At 47.0% G+C, this 19,867-nt stretch overlaps 1 protein-coding gene across 1 annotated transcript in view; it reads right to left on the reverse strand.

Moving 5' to 3' along the window:
- SLC2A12 (solute carrier family 2 member 12) overlaps positions 1 to 19,411 on the reverse strand; it is an 87,437-nt gene extending 68,026 nt beyond the window's left edge. The window contains exon 1 of the mRNA XM_049788021.1: positions 19,280 to 19,411. Coding sequence (XP_049643978.1) covers positions 19,280 to 19,397 — 118 coding nt within the window. The 5' untranslated portion in view covers positions 19,398 to 19,411. The remainder of the gene's footprint in view (positions 1 to 19,279) is intronic.
- Positions 19,412 to 19,867: the final 456 nt, after the last annotated feature.

Consider the following 19,867-nt stretch of genomic DNA (forward strand, 5'->3'; position numbering starts at 1 on the left):
TTGCCCCATGTTTGCTTCATGCTCTTTCTGTATTTCACATGGGGGTGTTTCAATAGGAAAGAGAGAACTAACCATCAGTTTAAGCTCAGGATATCTAATATTTCTAGAGATTATCATCACGTGTGAGCTGTGCGAAGCATTGGGCTTTGGAAATTGAGTCTTTCGAAAGGACCTCTGTCTAGCCATGGTTCTTGAACATGGAAAAGAGATAGGAAAGATTTATTTTTCACTTTAAAAATTTAAAAATGGGCAGATATGAAAGAGAATGTTTTAGAAAGTTAAAGGGTTATAGACCAGAGATATGGCACAGGAGGTGAAGCACTTTCACTACATGCAGCTGACTCTGGATTGTTTCCCAGAACCACCATGGTCCTGCCAAACACTCTCAGGAGTGACCTCTAAGTTCAGACCAAAAAGAAACCTATGTGTACCTAAGACCTCTCGCCCCAAAGTTAAAGTGAATGTATGGTAGTTTTTTGCCATTCTGTTTTTCCTAATAAATAAATGAAAAGATGGAATGTTAATAAGAATTTGAAATTATTTTTCTATTTCTTTTTATTTTATTTATTTATTTATTTTAACAATAGTGCCAATTACTATTTCATATATATATACATGTAAATATATATGTCCAACACCAGAGTGCCAAGAACCCTCAATGTCCCAACATGCTTTCCCATAGGATCTCACATATAACCCTCAAAAATTACCCTCGGATATCCCCATGGCAATCCCAGATATCACAGATTTTATATTTCAAAAAGAAGCCAGGGTGTACTTAAAATGGGGATAATCACTCAGTATGATTAAGTTTTTTAATTAGGGATATGAAATAGTACAGAAAATTATCATAAAGCATGTCAATGTAAAACTCATATGATGAGCACTTTCTTAGGACTCCACCTAAGCATTAAGGAAGAAGCCCACAGGGTGTGTTGATAATAGACACTAGACTAGATGAAAAAGGCCATGTAAGAAGAATTATAATGTGTGTATGAGAGAGAGAGACAGAGATAAAGGGAGAGTGAGAATAAGTGAAAAAGAGAGACAGTGTAGAGTGTAGAGGGAAAGAGAGATATAGACATTTCAAGAATTGCTCAGGTTGCCCTGAACAAAGAAAAGTAAAAGAAAAGTGCATGGCAGGTTGTCAAATTGCTGGGTCAGGGTCAGGGTATGGGGAGAGAACATGAAAACAATAGGACAAGAAGCCTGTATATGATTTTATTTTGAGTTTTATTATTCTTTAATATCCTCTCCTTCCCTTTGGCCTGCTGTGATTGCCAGGGAGTGGTCACACTCTTGGCACTGGTCTTGTACAAGCACTCACAAGCGACAACACCTGGCCATGGTGCTGGTACACTTTACTTGTGGTGCCGCCTAAAACCACACCATGTTATGGCATAGGAGATACTTGGTAATATTGCCAAGATATATGGATTTTTAGCAGCACGGGAGGGCAGCTGGCAGACCTCCGTATGTGCCAGCGGCCTTTTGGCCTGGCCTAGGGTGGGGGGCCCGGACCTGGGTCACCCGAACCCCCTCTCCCCCTTTCCTCCGGATCTCCAGGTGGGTTTCTGGGAGGAGCTCATGGGGCACCCTGGGTTTTCCCCACTCCCAGGCCGGGTCTGGGGACCGGCCTAGGTTGGGCTTAAATCCCTGTCCTTCGGGCGTGGGAGGGTCTCTCTCCCTTCCTGGAGCTGGATTTTTAGCAGCACGGGCGGGCAGCTGGCAGACCTCCGTATGTGCCAGCGGCCTTTTGGCCTGGCCTAGGGTGGGGGGCCCGGACCTGGGTCACCCGAACCCCCTCTCCCCCTTTCCTCCGGATCTCCAGGTGGGTTTCTGGGAGGAGCTCATGGGGCACCCTGGGTTTTCCCCACTCCCAGGCCGGGTCTGGGGACCGGCCTAGGTTGGGCTTAAATCCCTGTCCTTCGGGCTTGGGAGGGTCTCTCTCCCTTCCTGGAGCTGGATTTTTAGCAGCACGGGCGGGCAGCTGGCAGACCTCTGTATGTGCCAGCGGCCTTTTGGCCTGGCCTAGGGTGGGGGGCCCGGACCTGGGTCACCCGAACCCCCTCTCCCCTTTCCTCCGGATCTCCAGGTGGGTTTCTGGGAGGAGCTGATGGGGCACCCTGGGTTTTCCCCACTCCCAGGCCGGGTCTGGGGACCGGCCTAGGTTGGGCTTAAATCCCTGTCCTTCGGGCTTGGGAGGGTCTCTCTCCCTTCCTGGAGCTGGATTTTTAGCAGCACGGGCGGGCAGCTGGCAGACCTCCATATGTGCCAGCGGCCTTTTGGCCTGGCCTAGGGTGGGGGGCCCGGACCTGGGTCACCCGAACCCCCTCTCCCCCTTTCCTCCGGATCTCCAGGTGGGTTTCTGGGAGGAGCTCATGGGGCACCCTGGGTTTTCCCCACTCCCAGGCCGGGTCTGGGGACCGGCCTAGGTTGGGCTTAAATCCCTGTCCTTCGGGCTTGGGAGGGTCTCTCTCCCTTCCTGGAGCTGGATTTTTAGCAGCACGGGCGGGCAGCTGGCAGACCTCTGTATGTGCCAGCGGCCTTTTGGCCTGGCCTAGGGTGGGGGGCCCGGACCTGGGTCACCCGAACCCCCTCTCCCCCTTTCCTCCGGATCTCCAGGTGGGTTTCTGGGAGGAGCTCATGGGGCACCCTGGGTTTTCCCCACTCCCAGGCCGGGTCTGGGGACCGGCCTAGGTTGGGCTTAAATCCCTGTCCTTCGGGCTTGGGAGGGTCTCTCTCCCTTCCTGGAGCTGGATTTTTAGCAGCACGGGCGGGCAGCTGGCAGACCTCCGTATGTGCCAGCGGCCTTTTGGCCTGGCCTAGGGTGGGGGGCCCGGACCTGGGTCACCCGAACCCCCTCTCCCCCTTTCCTCCGGATCTCCAGGTGGGTTTCTGGGAGGAGCTCATGGGGCACCCTGGGTTTTCCCCACTCCCAGGCCGGGTCTGGTGACCGGCCTAGGTTGGGCTTAAATCCCTGTCCTTCGGGCTTGGGAGGGTCTCTCTCCCTTCCTGGAGCTGGATTTTTAGCAGCACGGGCGGGCAGCTGGCAGACCTCTGTATGTGCCAGCGGCCTTTTGGCCTGGCCTAGGGTGGGGGGCCCGGACCTGGGTCACCCGAACCCCCTCTCCCCCTTTCCTCCGGATCTCCAGGTGGGTTTCTGGGAGGAGCTGATGGGGCACCCTGGGTTTTCCCCACTCCCAGGCCGGGTCTGGGGACCGGCCTAGGTTGGGCTTAAATCCCTGTCCTTCGGGCTTGGGAGGGTCTCTCTCCCTTCCTGGAGCTGGATTTTTAGCAGCACGGGCAGGCAGCTGGCAGACCTCCATATGTGCCAGCGGCCTTTTGGCCTGGCCTAGGGTGGGGGGCCCGGACCTGGGTCACCCGAACCCCCTCTCCCCCTTTCCTCCGGATCTCCAGGTGGGTTTCTGGGAGGAGCTCATGGGGCACCCTGGGTTTTCCCCACTCCCAGGCCGGGTCTGGGGACCGGCCTAGGTTGGGCTTAAATCCCTGTCCTTCAGGCTTGGGAGGGTCTCTCTCCCTTCCTGGAGCTGGATTTTTAGCAGCACGGGCGGGCAGCTGGCAGACCTCCGTATGTGCCAGCGGCCTTTTGGCCTGGCCTAGGGTGGGGGGCCCGGACCTGGGTCACCCGAACCCCCTCCCCCTTTCCTCCGGATCTCCAGGTGGGTTTCTGGGAGGAGCTCATGGGGCACCCTGGGTTTTCCCCACTCCCAGGCCGGGTCTGGGGACCGGCCTAGGTTGGGCTTAAATCCCTGTCCTTCGGGCTTGGGAGGGTCTCTCTCCCTTCCTGGAGCTGGATTTTTAGCAGCACGGGCGGGCAGCTGGCAGACCTCCGTATGTGCCAGCGGCCTTTTGGCCTGGCCTAGGGTGGGGGGCCCGGACCTGGGTCACCCGAACCCCCTCTCCCCCTTTCCTCCGGATCTCCAGGTGGGTTTCTGGGAGGAGCTCATGGGGCACCCTGGGTTTTCCCCACTCCCAGGCCGGGTCTGGGGACCGGCCTAGGTTGGGCTTAAATCCCTGTCCTTCGGGCTTGGGAGGGTCTCTCTCCCTTCCTGGAGCTGGATTTTTAGCAGCACGGGCGGGCAGCTGGCAGACCTCCGTATGTGCCAGCAGCCTTTTGGCCTGGCCTAGGGTGGGGGGCCCGGACCTGGGTCACCCGAACCCCCTCTCCCCCTTTCCTCCGGATCTCCAGGTGGGTTTCTGGGAGGAGCTCTTGGGGCACCCTGGGTTTTCCCCACTCCCAGGCCGGGTCTGGGGACCGGCCTAGGTTGGGCTTAAATCCCTGTCCTTCGGGCTTGGGAGGGTCTCTCTCCCTTCCTGGAGCTGGATTTTTAGCAGCACGGGCGGGCAGCTGGCAGACCTCCGTATGTGCCAGCGGCCTTTTGGCCTGGCCTAGGGTGGGGGGCCCGGACCTGGGTCACCCGAACCCCCTCTCCCCCTTTCCTCCGGATCTCCAGGTGGGTTTCTGGGAGGAGCTCATGGGGCACCCTGGGTTTTCCCCACTCCCAGGCCGGGTCTGGGGACCGGCCTAGGTTGGGCTTAAATCCCTGTCCTTCGGGCTTGGGAGGGTCTCTCTCCCTTCCTGGAGCTGGATTTTTAGCAGCACGGGCGGGCAGCTGGCAGACCTCCGTATGTGCCAGCGGCCTTTTGGCCTGGCCTAGGGTGGGGGGCCCGGACCTGGGTCACCCGAACCCCCTCTCCCCCTTTCCTCCGGATCTCCAGGTGGGTTTCTGGGAGGAGCTCATGGGGCACCCTGGGTTTTCCCCACTCCCAGGCCGGGTCTGGGGACCGGCCTAGGTTGGGCTTAAATCCCTGTCCTTCGGGCTTGGGAGGGTCTCTCTCCCTTCCTGGAGCTGGATTTTTAGCAGCACGGGCGGGCAGCTGGCAGACCTCCGTATGTGCCAGCGGCCTTTTGGCCTGGCCTAGGGTGGGGGGCCCGGACCTGGGTCACCCGAACCCCCTCTCCCCCTTTCCTCCGTATCTCCAGGTGGGTTTCTGGGAGGAGCTCATGGGGCACCCTGGGTTTTCCCCACTCCCAGGCCGGGTCTGGGGACCGGCCTAGGTTGGGCTTAAATCCCTGTCCTTCGGGCTTGGGAGGGTCTCTCTCCCTTCCTGGAGCTGGATTTTTAGCAGCACGGGCGGGCAGCTGGCAGACCTCCGTATGTGCCAGCGGCCTTTTGGCCTGGCCTAGGGTGGGGGGCCCGGACCTGGGTCACCCGAACCCCCTCTCCCCCTTTCCTCCGGATCTCCAGGTGGGTTTCTGGGAGGAGCTCATGGGGCACCCTGGGTTTTCCCCACTCCCAGGCCGGGTCTGGGGACCGGCCTAGGTTGGGCTTAAATCCCTGTCCTTCGGGCTTGGGAGGGTCTCTCTCCCTTCCTGGAGCTGGATTTTTAGCAGCACGGGCGGGCAGCTGGCAGACCTCCATATGTGCCAGCGGCCTTTTGGCTTGGCCTAGGGTGGGGGGCCCGGACCTGGGTCACCCGAACCCCCTCTCCCCCTTTCCTCCGGATCTCCAGTGGGTTTCTGGGAGGAGCTGATGGGGCACCCTGGGTTCTCCCCACTCCCAGGCCGGGTCTGGGGACAGGCCTAGGTTGGGCTTAAATCCCTGTCCTTCGGGCTTGGGAGGGTCTCTCTCCCTTCCTGGAGCTGGATTTTTAGCAGCACGGGCGGGCAGCTGGCAGACCTCCATATGTGCCAGCGGCCTTTTGGCCTGGCCTAGGGTGGGGGGCCCGGACCTGGGTCACCCGAACCCCCTCTACCCCTTTCCTCCGGATCTCCAGGTGGGTTTCTGGGAGGAGCTCATGGGGCACCCTGGGTTTTCCCCACTCCCAGGCCGGGTCTGGGGACCGGCCTAGGTTGGGCTTAAATCCCTATCCTTCGGGCTTGGGAGGGTCTCTCTCCCTTCCTGGAGCTGGATTTTTAGCAGCACGGGCGGGCAGCTGGCAGACCTCCATATGTGCCAGCGGCCTTTTGGCCTGGCCTAGGGTGGGGGGCCCGGACCTGGGTCACCCGAACCCCCTCTCCCCCTTTCCTCCGGATCTCCAGGTGGGTTTCTGGGAGGAGCTGATGGGGCACCCTGGGTTTTCCCCACTCCCAGGCCGGGTCTGGGGACCGGCCTAGGTTGGGCTTAAATCCCTGTCCTTCGGGCTTGGGAGGGTCTCTCTCCCTTCCTGGAGCTGGATTTTTAGCAGCACGGGCGGGCAGCTGGCAGACCTCCGTATGTGCCAGCGGCCTTTTGGCCTGGCCTAGGGTGGGGGGCCCGGACCTGGGTCACCCGAACCCCCTCTCCCCCTTTCCTCCGGATCTCCAGGTGGGTTTCTGGGAGGAGCTCATGGGGCACCCTGGGTTTTCCCCACTCCCAGGCCGGGTCTGGGGACCGGCCTAGGTTGGGCTTAAATCCCTGTCCTTCGGGCTTGGGAGGGTCTCTCTCCCTTCCTGGAGCTGGATTTTTAGCAGCACGGGCGGGCAGCTGGCAGACCTCCGTATGTGCCAGCGGCCTTTTGGCCTGGCCTAGGGTGGGGGGCCCGGACCTGGGTCACCCGAACCCCCTCTCCCCCTTTCCTCCGGATCTCCAGGTGGGTTTCTGGGAGGAGCTCATGGGGCACCCTGGGTTTTCCCCACTCCCAGGCCGGGTCTGGGGACCGGCCTAGGTTGGGCTTAAATCCCTGTCCTTCGGGCTTGGGAGGGTCTCTCTCCCTTCCTGGAGCGGCCTTTTGGCCTGGCCTAGGGTGGGGGGTGGATCAGGGGGTGTAGTTTGATCTGGGGGAGGCAAATAATTTCTCAGCTATACTCAGGCTGTCACTGGCAATTTCATACCAGTCTACATTTTGAAACCGCGCGGGGGCGCTCGCCCCCGCGCGATCATATGCTCCTCCCAACCATCAGTACCCCAGATTTACCCTTCTCTAACTTCAGTAACACACAGCTTCAATCTCTGACCAAAGACATACAGTAGATCTTACAATTCCCAGAACTATTTAGAAGGACACAAATCGAACACATATTGAACACATATATTTTTTGAATATTTTATGGTTATTTTCTTTAACTGCTGTAACTCTCTATATATTCTTCTACCATGATGTTTCTATCCACTTTTCATCTTGTCTTTTCTTTGTAAGCTGTTCAGTAAGGATTGTGGTGGAACTATCCCTCAGTTTGATGCCTATGATTGAACTATGTCATGGAAATTGCTGGTCTTGTTCCTATTGCCTCCAGATGCACCAATAACGCTTCGTGGCATTGATCCTTGTTTGCATAGACACATTAAAATCGGAAAACACTATACATACAGATTAGTTATTATCTAATAAATCTCATTACAATGTACCTTACACCCTGAATATTGATATAATGACCTGGCATAGGCCTCAGTTGAATGGGCATTCTCCATTCACGCTGGAACCAGGCAAGCTATCTACGAAACATCCAAGGTCTTTTATAGCAACAGTTGGAAGCAGTCCTCTACCAGGAAAGACACTACCAAGGGTGTGACATCGACCTCCTAATAAGACACTTCCGTTTACACTGAGAAGACGAGACAACAACAATGACCTGCGAGAAGACATGACAACAACGATGACCTGCTCTACAGGACATGGTTCTCTCTATTGCCCCTTAAGTGTGAGGTGAAACGAGAGGATGCTCTGCACCATCCTGACTGCAATATGGGATATGCAGACTCCAGGATCTTTAATACAGAAGAATGATACCAACAACAGAGACTATGTGAGGAATGGAGGTGTATTGCCACTACAGACTATGACTTGAATTGGACAAACTAGTTTGCCTGGAGCCTAGAGTCAGTCCTGTGCCAGGAAACTTCAGGGGTAGGGTCTCCATGTATTTAGACCATAATTTGTCTTTCCATGTCCCTTATGTTTTGGTGGGCCTATGCAAACAAATGCCACTTTAATATCGTTTTTTACTATGTTCTCTTGACTCCAATCCTTAAGAAAAACAACCCATTAAAACTTTTGAGGTTAACTTAAACTAGTAAGCATGTGCATGGAACTAGATAAATGTACTTTGCCCTCAATGTTTAAAGAGTTACATAAGTCTAATATCTTTAGATTATATGGTGTGCTGCTAAGAAACAATATGTACTACAACTGGGGATTTGAGGGACAAAGTAATTGTATTGTACATGGGTTCAGTTTTGTTTTTCTTAATGTTCTTTGGCTGAAAGTTCAAGGCTGGGATATCATCGATGGAACTACTGAGAATCCTGTTTATGGGTGATTGGGCTTCCACTGTAACTTTACCCTGTCCTCTTTCTTTGCATCTTTGTTGTCATAATTAAAATAATAAAAAAAATAATTAATAAAAAAAAAAAATATTGCCAAGATATTGCCTGGAAATTTGGGGTAGTGCCGGAGAGCAAACGCAGGACTTCATGCCTGTACACTCTCCCTGAGGCCCCAGCATGTAGAATTTAGAAAAGTTCCTTTTATTTTTTCGGGCCACACTCGTTTGATGCTCAGGGGTTATTCCTGGCTATGCACTCAGAAATTGCCCCTGGCTTGGGGTGACCATATGGGACGCCAAGGGATCGAACCGTGGTCCTTTCCTTGGCTAGCGCTTGCAAGGCAGACACCTTACCTCTAGAGCCAACTCACCGGCTCCTCCTTTTTTTTTTTTTTTTTTTAAGTAAGATAAGTTTATTTAAAGAAATTTACTTAGAAATAATGTAAGGAAAGAGAAAGAGATGAGCTGCATCCATGTTCAAAAGAGACACAGGCATGTCCAGGGAGAAAAAGCTGAAAGTATATTTCAGGTCAAGATGAGCCCCACATGCTTTTATTTCATTTAATTTTTTTCTTTTTAAAAAATATTTTTGTTAAGATAACCTAATTTACCAAGTTATTCATAATAGAATTATTTCAGGCATACAATGTTTGAACACCAATATCACAACCACTGTGACCTCTCCTCCTTCCAGTGTCCCCAGGTTCCCTACCACCTACCACTTACTTTTCTCCCTTAGCATGCATATAAAAATTAATAAATTATAGTAGGGCTTCTTTCATAGCGCCTTAATCTGCAATTCTCTTCACACCTAAAAGTTAATCTGGCTGCTGTCAAGAGAAAAGGCATTGGAGTCTTGATACTGATAAAGATTCCATTAAAAAAAATAATGTTTAGGGGCTGGAGCAGTGGCACAGCGGTACGGCATTTGCCTTTCGCGCTCTGACCAGGACGGACCTCGGTTCTATCCCCAGGCATTGCATATGGTCCCCCAAGCCAGGAGCGATTTCGGAGTGTATAGCCAGGAGTAACCCCTGAGCATCACCGGGTGTGGCCCCAAAACTAAACCAAACCAATAAACAAAATAATGTTTAAAATTGAATCACCATGAGATATACAGTTACAAAGTTGTTCATAATTAACTTTCAGTCATAATTTTCAGTGCACATTTTCTACTAATTTCCTTCCCGTCTCTCCCCTTGCCCCATTCCCTGCCATCCTGCCCTTCCCCCATCCCCACCTGCTTCTGTGGCAGACATTCTTCTTCTCCCTTTTGCTTTCTCTTCCTTTATTACTTTTAGACATTATGGTTTTATGGTTTACAATATTGTTACTGAAGAGATATCACGTATATCAATTTGCCTCCTTTCAGCACTCAGTTCTTGTCCAGAGTGATTTTTTCCAACTATCATTATCATAGTGGTACATTCTTTGCCCTTATTGCAATATCCCACTCTTTGTGGCAAGCTATGGGAGTGGTCCTCCTGGGCTTTGTCTCTATTGTCTTTGGGTATTATTACTATATTATGTTTTTTATATTCCACAATTATGTGATCCATTCAATATTTATCCCTCTCCCCCTGACTCATTTTGTTCAACTTAAAACTCTCCATATCCATCATGTATAAGCAAATTTCATGACTTCATTTTTTCCTAATAGGTGCATAGTAGTCCATTGTGTATATGTAACTTAGTTTCTTTATGCATTCATCTGTTCTCTGTTACTTTGGTTGTTTCTAGGTTCTGGCTATTGTGAATGATGCTACAATGAACATAACAGTGCAGACAATATCAATAAAAGAAAAGTCATATATCAATAGATGCAGTGAAAGCATTTGACAAAATTTAACACCCATTCAAGATAAAAATCCACAATAAGGTACTTTCCTCAACACAGTCAAAGCTATTTACCACAAGTGTATGGCAAACATTATACTCAATGGGGGAAAATTAAATCCATTCCTCTAAAATATATCACAAGACAAGATTGCCTACTCTAATCGCTCTATTCAGTATAATACTGGACATATTTGCCAAAGCAATTAGATAAGCAAAAGATAGCAAGGGCATCCAGAGAGAAAAGGAAAAATCAAGTCCTTGCCATTTGGGGATGACATGAAAGAAACGTTCATTTATAAGAAACACTCCATGCTGTGCTTGACAAGACAATTTTAAGATATACCCATCTAGGGCTGGAATGATAGCACTGCGGTAGGGCATTTGTCTTGTATGTGGTCAACACAGGAAGGACCCTGGTTTGAATCTCAGCATCTTGTATGGTCCCCCGAGCCTGTCCAGGAGTGAGTTCTGAGCACAGAGCCAGGAGTGACCCATGAGCATAGCTGGGTGTGACCCAAAACCCCTTCCCCCAAAAAGAGATATGCCTATCTAATATTTCATTGCACTATAATTTTCTTTAAGAAATCTGTAAGGGACTATTTAAGTCCTTGGCTTTCCGATAAATTTATTATTTTAACTCTGATATATAGAGCATTATTCTGGATATTTCACTACTTATTGATCTAAGAATTAAGAACATATTCAGTGCCAACTCTGGCTTGAGCACAGATGAAAGACTGGTTTATCTGAATGGACAGAGCCATCATCTAGGGCAGTGGTCGGCAACCTGCGGCTCGCAAGCCACATGTGGCTCTTTATACTTTTAATTTGGCTCTTCTGTGTGCCTGGCGGCCGCTCCAGGAGTCAAGACTCTGCTCCTAACCTCTGTCAGTGCACACCCTGTGTGGCTCTCAAAATAAATTTCAAAATTTCAATCGTGGTTTTGGCGAGATTTGGCTCAGTTGAAAAAAAAGGTTGTCGACCACTGATCTAGGGTGACATTTGTTCTCATGCTGTTGAAACATTTCCTAGGTGACATGTGAATTTGCTTACACAAGCTGGGGGTATATGTAGAAAAGTATGTCATCCCTGAGGAAAACAGAGAGAGAAAAAGAGAGAGAGAGAAAGAGAGAGAGAGAGAGAGCATAGTTCTGACCTCTTATAAATTAAATGTCAATTTCCAAACAGATGTGGCAGCACAGAATTTAGGTATAATGAGAATATATTTTTCATCTGTGAATTTAGAATATTATAGATAAAAACAAGTCACATGAAGAATTAAGGAACTGGGCAAATTAGAAGGCAACCAATGTATGTAACAAATAATCAAATCCATAGATCAGCTCACAGGATGAGCCAGAAGTAGAAATCAGTACTGCCTGATAATTTTGGTCAAATGGGAAGAGATTTAGATGAGATAAAGTTTCATTAGATTAAAATTTTTGTGTTCCCAAACAGGGATGAGTTTAGTTAGAGAAATAACTACATTGTGAATTATCCTAACAATGAGAATGTATGAGGGAAATGGAAAGCCTGTCTAGAGCACAGGTGGGGGTTGGGTGGGGAGGAGGGAGATTTGGGACATTGGGAATGTTGCACTTGTGATGGGTGGTGTTCTTTACATGGCTGAAACCTAAACACAATCATGTATGTAATCAAGTTGTTTAAATAAAATATATATATTAAAAAATTTCCATGTTCCTATTTATTATCAATGCTAACTGCACAAAGTCACTGCTCTCTCCAGGAGGTACCTGGGCTTAAAGAAAGCACAGTCTGGAGTCAGAGTATCTAATTAGAGACCAGCTAGGCTTTGGCATGTCTCTCTACTTTCTCTACCTGCATCATCATTCCTGAGAGAAAGATAATAACATCACCTGCCTTACAAAGTTGTTGTGATAATAAAGGAGATTAAAAAAAAACTTAAATAAAAAGGGGTGGTGGTGGAGCAATAGCACAACGGTAAGGCATTTGCCTTGCGCGTGGCCAATCCAGGACAGATCCCAGCTTAATTCCCGGGATCCTATAGGGTCCCCCTGAGCTTGCCAGGAATGATTTCTGAGCGCAGAGCCAGGAATAACCCTTGAGCACCACTGGGTGTAACCCACCCCCCAAAAAAAAGAGCTTAGCATACACTTGGAAAATGTTAACTATTGCTCTCTCCACCTGTTTCTCTGACTGTGAACTCTTATAGCACCTCAATGGAATGATCTTAAAGCATAAAAGTGTGAAATTTAAATATTTGATTGGTCACACCATATGATGCTCAGGGATTACTTCTGTCTCTGCACTATGGAATCATTATATATAGAATGTCAAGGATCAAATATGATTGGCTGAGTGTATCCATTATACTAGTTCTCTGGTACAGTGTAGAAGTTAATGTACAGAAATCTCATTAATTGAAGTCATTAATTAAAAAAGTTCTTATCCAGGGTCAATCACAGACTCAATCCAGAAGAAACAGGCCTACAATCTAGCAATGAAAGTGATGCATTTGCCTCCTTGTTCTGCAGGAGTTCAGTCAGTGATATGCCATTGTACTTTAAATCTCCAGTTCCCCCAATGGACTCTTCTTAGAGTCACTCTAATATCTCTAATATCTATAAGAACATTTATTTCTTTTATTCTAGGGAAGCAAGCATGTGTTTAGTCAAAATACCACAGGTTCCAAATTGCTTTCCATCTTCATAAAACCATTTTGCTGGTGAAACTAATTGTTTGCAGTTATAGTTAGTAATAGAATCATTTGGCCCACAATTATTCTCCAGAGATACCTATGTCTATACCAGTGAAGTACAATCTTACTACATTGGATAAAACTTTGAATATTCTTTTTGCTAGCAAAGGAATCAAAATGATACTGTTTTCAGAATAACAATGATGACTTTATAAATATTTTTGAATTCGCTTATTCTGGGCACAACCTACAGCTTGGAATTTATATTATAAAAGTTCTTCTTGTGACTATGTCTTGGGATTTTTACATGTTAGTTTCCCAAGGAAAGTGAAATATTTCATTATTGAGGCTGCTTTCTCATGATACAAATTTATTCTAATTATAACCCTTTCCCCTTATACTTAAAAAGTCTTCCATGTCTAAATTGAGATAGCATATAGCATTCAACTCCAACTTCCATAAAATATCCAAACAGTATGTCCAACTTGTTATGACATAAATAGAACCAACGAAAGTCACAGGCCCAGAACCCAACTGTGCTGGACAGGCCTGTCATGTGAGTTTCTCAGAATAATTATTTCCAAGGTAAACAGTATTTATTTAAGAGTTCAAACTTATTCTTCAATTAAGTATTTAGGGCAAAAATGCCATAAATCAACCCAAGAACTAATTTTTATCTCCCTTGTCTATTGGTAGAAAAGTAGAAAGAAAATCGTTGCAATAACAAAAGATCCTAAAATTAGAATTATATAATCAATTATTTCTATTTTATGTTTATTTCTGCCTAAATGATATAGAAAAATTAGTATATAATTGGGATATAACTTCCTAGCAAAGACATGCATGGCCTCCTATAATGCAGAAAGAAAAATGATATCAAACAGTCAAATAAAACAGAAAAGAATATGAAATTTGTGATCTAAAATAAATGCAATGTATTTGACTAAATGTTGTAACTGGTAGGCTGTTGGGTGGGATGAAAGGCTTTAGGATTCTGTACCCCAGACTGAGATTAAGTCCATTTGGAGACAAATAAATTTAAGGAATTATCCTTATTTGGTGTTTGGTTCAATGACCCCTTGGGAGGAAGCTCATTGGAACTCCCCCTTTCCTGTGCTCCTAATTCGGAGCATGTAATACCCTTTTACATGGTTTTCATTGCATTACTGTCAATTTTGTCCTCTTGGGGAGTCTGCTCCTAAGGGAGTAATTGATCTAGGGAATCCAACTCCCCTCTACTGGTGCATCTCTTAAAACCAGCACTTGTCCATATAATCTGAGTAAATAGCTATTTCAACTATTAGACTACAAGGCTAATTAAGTGCTAATGGGGAATTGGGAATTGGAAGAATTCTTTTTAATCCCAAAGCTAATAGTGGTTGATTTCCTACTCGTAAAAATTCTAATTAAAAAACCAGATTTGAGAACTAAATTTGAATGAAAATAAAATTTCACACATTAAGAATTGCCTTTTGAGGTCCTGGAGAAATAGCACAGTGGTGTTTGCCTTGTAAGCAGCCGATCCAGGACCAAAGGTGGTTGGTTCGAATCCCGGTGTCCCATATGGTCCCCAGTGCCTGCCAGGAGCTATTTCTGAGCAGACAGCCAGGAGGAACCCTTGAGCACCGCCGGGTGTGGCCCAAAAACAAAAAACAAAAAAACAAAAAAAAATTGCCTTTTGAAATAGGATGATTCTCTTTTGCAAATTCATGCTCTTTTGAGTCTTCTCTGACACCTGACACCTGACACTTTAGGTTCAAACACCTCAGCTCCTTCCAACCCTCTCCCTCACAGAGGGTGATGTTTAAAAGATTTAACCACTATGCCTGGGGCATTGTCTATCAAATACACACTGTAAAACCAGTTCAGGCACACAGTTGTCCTGGCTGTGGCTCACTTTAGTCCTCTAAGGTCAGCAACGCTCAGTGACTCCTGAATTCTTGTTTATTCCCCAAGTTTGTCAGATCCCTTCACAGCAAGCTACCATGAGTGCCAGTCTGTAGCCAAAGACAAGTGGCAACCTCTTGTCCTCTAGGTGACATGATTGTAAAGAAGAACAAATAAAGTCCCATTGTGTCAGGCAAACAGTGTCTGTGCAGAGGTCTTGGTAAAACAGCAAACCATTTATTTCTGAGATCATGGGAAATATTTTTGACAGGCCTCATTGTCACTAAAAACCTCACATTTTTATTCCTTTTTTTTTTTTAATTGGTAGAAGTGTTACTTCTAGACCAGTGGCGGAATTTAAGTTTTCCTAGGGGACAATTTTTCAATTAAGTCAATGGAATCCTTTGCAGCTTGTATTCCAGAACATTCTCCAGTGGGGCTTGCAGGGCTGGAAAACATATTTTAGCATGGTAAATAATGTTCTTGTGTCTGTACCTTTTGTTTGAGTGATGAAATCAGAAGGTGGACGGAGCTGGTATCAGGCTCCCAGGCCACAGCTTGCAGGGGTCACAGGAAAGCTGGGCCCACCCACAAGTCTTGTCTCCTGTTTGCTTCCCTTTGTATGAGGTGCTCCTACAGTCTGCAATTCTATTTTCACATGTAATTATTGTTGGCTCTAGGTAACAGGGTTTATTTACTTATTATCGGGGGTGGGGCCACAGTTGGTGATGCTCAGGGCTTACTTTTGACTGCTCAAAGGTCATTCCTGGCCTGGATTGGGGCCTGGTAATGAGGTACCAGTGATAAAACCATGGGAGGCCACATGCAGGACAAGTACTTTAACCCTTATGCTCTCTCTCTGGCCCAAGAACCAGATATGAAATAGTCATTGAATTCAGCCTTGTCCTAAGGGCGTCAATTACAAATATCTTTAAAGACTAAAATAATTGCAGTCAGAGTTCCAGACACAGCTTCTTGAAAAAAAATTCTAGTTCATTCTTTTCTACTCATTAGAACAAAGTATTTATGCCAAGCTGCCAACACTCTTCACAGCACACAATAGAATGTGTGGTGCCAATCATAGATATTAAGATTTTTCTTTTGTTTTGCTTTCTTTCTTAATGATTTAATTAATTTGTCTTGGACTATAGACAATCTTTGTGTTTCAATTTTTTATTGTGTTTTAATTTTATGTATAAAAATTTTATGCATTGAAAAATTGCTACCTTTGAATATAAAAGTACTTTGCTAATTATTGAGCATAATATAATTACTCCAAAGTATCAAGATCAAACTATAAAGTATAAAATATAAACAAGTCTTGGAGCTAGAGTGGTAGTCCAGTAGAGCATTTGCCTTGCATACAGTCAATCCACCATCCCATATGGTCTCCTGAGCATCTCTGGGAGTAATTCCTGAGCATAGACAGGTGCATCTCAAAAAACAAAATAATAAAATAAAATAAAAACAAGTCAGAAGGAGTATTTGGCAAATATTGCATTAAGCCTCAACATTTTTCTTTTTTTCATTTTTTTTTTTTTTGGTTTTTTGGGCCACACCCGTTTGATGCTCAGGGGTTACTCCTGGCTAAGTGCTCAGAAATTGCCCCTGGCTTGGAGGGACCATATAGGATGCGGGGGGATCGAACCACGGTCCTTCCTTGGCTGGCGCTTGCAAGGCAGACACCTTACCTCTAGCGCCACCTCGCCGGCCCCAGCATTTTCTTAAACTGTAATTCTAACAGAAGAGGTTAAATTTTTATCCAAAATCTACAGTAAGTTTTTCCTATGCATTTCTTTCTTTTCTTTTCTTTTTTTTTTCTTTTTGGTTTTTGGGCCACACCCACTTGACGCTCAGGGGTTACTCCTGGCTATGCACTCAAAAATCGTTCCTGGCTTGGGGGGACCTATGGGACGCCGGGGGATTAAACTGCGGTTCGTCCTTTGCTAGCGCTTGCAAGGCACATACCTTACCTCTAGCGCCACCTTCCCGGCCCCAATTCCTATGCATTTCTTAATACAAATATAGAAGTATAATTTCTTTAAAAAACTGTGTGTGTGTGTGTGTGTGTGTGTGTGTGTGTGTGTGTGTGTGTGGTTTTGGGTCACACCCAGCAGCCCTCATGGATTACTCCTAAGCTTTATGCTCAGAAATTGCTCCTGGCAGGCTCGGGGGACCATATGGGATGCCAGGATTCGAACCACTGTCCTGCATGCAAGGCAAACGCCTTACCTCCATGCCATCTCTCCTGCCCCTCTTTAAGAAATTTAAGACAATTTAGGAAAATTTGAGTCATAATAAATGGCTACATACCTCTTACTACAGTTTATTATATTCATCTTACTATACATGTATTCAATTTACTATAATCTATATATAAATCAAAGCTATATTGAGTTACAATTTCAGGGAGACATCTAGACCTCATCTTAAATATGCTAAAACTTCATTTAAATTAAATTTAAATTCACTTAAATGAAATTTATGGCTTAGTCATTTTATCATATTTTATAATATTAAAAATCAGTTGCAATTTTAGTTAAAGTTGGTGATTATATTCAACTTTTTCAAACACATAGATCTGTGGCCTCTTTGTTAATTATGAATTTTTCAATGTCACTCATTGAAAGTCCACTGCACTGTCCAAACTATATCAAAATGAAATAATCACCCAGTGGTTTACTGGAGAGATCCCCTCTGGACAGTCTTTTTAAAATTTCTTTGTGATAATAGGGCTGGAGAGATAGCATGGAGGTAGACGGTAATTTGAATCCCGGCATCCCATATGGTTCCCGGAGCCTGCCAGGAGTGATTTCTGAGCATAGAACCTGGAGTGACCCCTGAGCGCTGCCAGGTGTGACCCAAAAACCAAAAATAATATTTTTTCTTTGTGATAATGACAGATTCTGCTTAGCCTTTGTTGACATCTCCACCTCAAGCTTCCTGTATAGCTCAATGTTTTAAGAATTGATTGAGAATGTCTTCATCTTTGCTTTTATTTTTTCTTTTCTACTCTTACACTCTTAGAAGCCAGAGCAAAAATCTGTAGAAAGGGACAACTTGCAGAAGAAAGGGCTGGCCAACACGTAAGGCAATCTAGATTTTCATTGGGGGGGGGTCACACCCAGTGGTCTCAGGGGGTTCCTCCTGACTCTACTCTCAGAAATCGCTCCCAGCTAGCTCGGGGACCATATGGGATGCCGGGATTTGAACCGCCACCTGTTCTGGGTCGGCTGCCTGCAAGGCAAACGCCCTACCACTGTGATGTCTCTCTGGCCCGTAGATTTTTATTTTTGACTAGATAGGGAAAGGTAGAAATGAATAGGGAGCAGAGTGAGAAATAGGGACAACTTATTCATTCTACGGGGGGGGGGGCACTTCAAGTTTCAGTGGCCCTCGGTACAATTCTTCGATCTGAAGAAAGCTGCAGTGCTAAGATAAGCCTATATAGGACGTTCATGATGAGAGGTAAATGAGTCTTCAATATTTTTCATGAATTTACAACACACATATGTCCTAGAAATGTAGTTTTGATTGGAATGGTGCAGAATAATATAATGAGGTAAGAAAATTATTGGCAATTGGTCTCACTTTATATTACCATTCTGTGCCTGAGAGAATAAATAGAATGAACTGGGTTAGAAATCAAAGGTGTGAACTGCATTTGTGAGGACTTCACATGTTGAAGAAAAACATTTAATATAGTAAAAGGAGCAGAAAGAGGGTTTGGAGAGATTGTTAAAAGGCTGCTTGCTTTGAATGAAAGAGCCCCAGATTCTGTCTCTGGCAACCCCAAGTTTTCTTGAGTGCCTCAGGGAGCAACCCTTAAGCACTTAGTAGAGAGAAGGTCTTCCACCCCGGGGTTGCTAGTGTGGCCGCCCGAACAGACAAACAGAAACATAAAATGAGTTAAAGCTTCTCAGTCTCACTTCTAGAAGGAAAAGGTGTGGCACCAACCTCAAGTTGAAGACATAGCAGGTGTTTTCAGGCTCCAAATAATGCTCAAGTTTCCCACAAACATGGTAGGGACTTAGAAAGAAACAGTGTTAATTGATCACATAACTACTAATTTTAGGAAGCCAACTTAAATTGTTGATTGAAAAATGTCGGTTCTGCTATTCACTTGTCATGGATGGTTCAATTGTGACATTCATGGCACAAGTTGGACCAAATGGAAGAGATTTCGCCACTGGAGTAGATCAACATAACCAGTGGCGCCCATCCTACTGTTGACCTCACCATTGTCACATTATAATACTTGGGTATTTCGTATTTCTCCCCACCAGTCTGAGGCCCCCTTCTCCATCCTTCTTGTACTTAGAAATCTTCCCTGTTCTCTCTCTCTCTCTCTCTCTCTCTCTCTCTCTCTCTGTCTCTCTCTCTCTGTCTCTCTCTGTCTCTCTCTCTCTGTCTCTGTCTCTGTCTCTCTCTCTCTGTCTCTGTCTCTCTCTGTCTCTCTCTCTGTCTCTGTCTCTCTCTGTCCCCTCTCTCTCTGTCTCTCTCTCCTCTCTCTCCTCTCCTTGCCACCCCTCTGTCCTTTCTCTCCATGAATGACACCCAAGTCCAACAGGTACCCTGAGCCCTAGAGGCCTCCCTTTCTTTACCTCTTGTCCAGGGCAGATGCGGGCTCCTGCGGGCTGTCCTGCTGCCATCACCAGTCTCTGCGGCCCCCCCAGTCTGGCTCAGCAGGCTGGGGCCCTCCGTGTTTTCAACAGGTACCATGGTCACGTCGAAGTGGCAGCGTCCGCTTGGCAGGCTCCGCAGCGCCCCGACTTGCTAGTCCAGCAGCGCTCCCCCGTGTCCAGGGACGCGCTCGGGACGAGGGAAGGCGCCAGCGCCAACTTCGGGGAAAGCCACCGCGATTTGTGCCCAACTTTGTTTCTATTTCCGAAGGCTTTGCCCTTTACGGGGCACGGGCTGTTGCTATTCCCAGCAGCCTATCAGGAGCGGTGGGAGGGCCAGTGTCCGAGGAGGGCCGTGTCCCCCGATGCTGCGCTGCAGGGAGGGCTGAGAGGCAGGGAGGGGGCTCGGACCCGAGCGGGTCTTGGCTCCTGGCGCGCGAGGGGTCTGCCCTTGGCCAAGCGAGGCAGGAAAGGCGCCCTCGGATTCTCAGGCCGGCTGAAAGTCAGGGCCCAGATGGTATCGGTTAATCTTGCAGAGAGGAACAAGTTATGCATGCATACCAGAAGGAA

This window comes from Suncus etruscus, chromosome 15, assembly GCF_024139225.1.
Source record: "Suncus etruscus isolate mSunEtr1 chromosome 15, mSunEtr1.pri.cur, whole genome shotgun sequence".
Taxonomy (NCBI): domain Eukaryota; kingdom Metazoa; phylum Chordata; class Mammalia; order Eulipotyphla; family Soricidae; genus Suncus; species Suncus etruscus.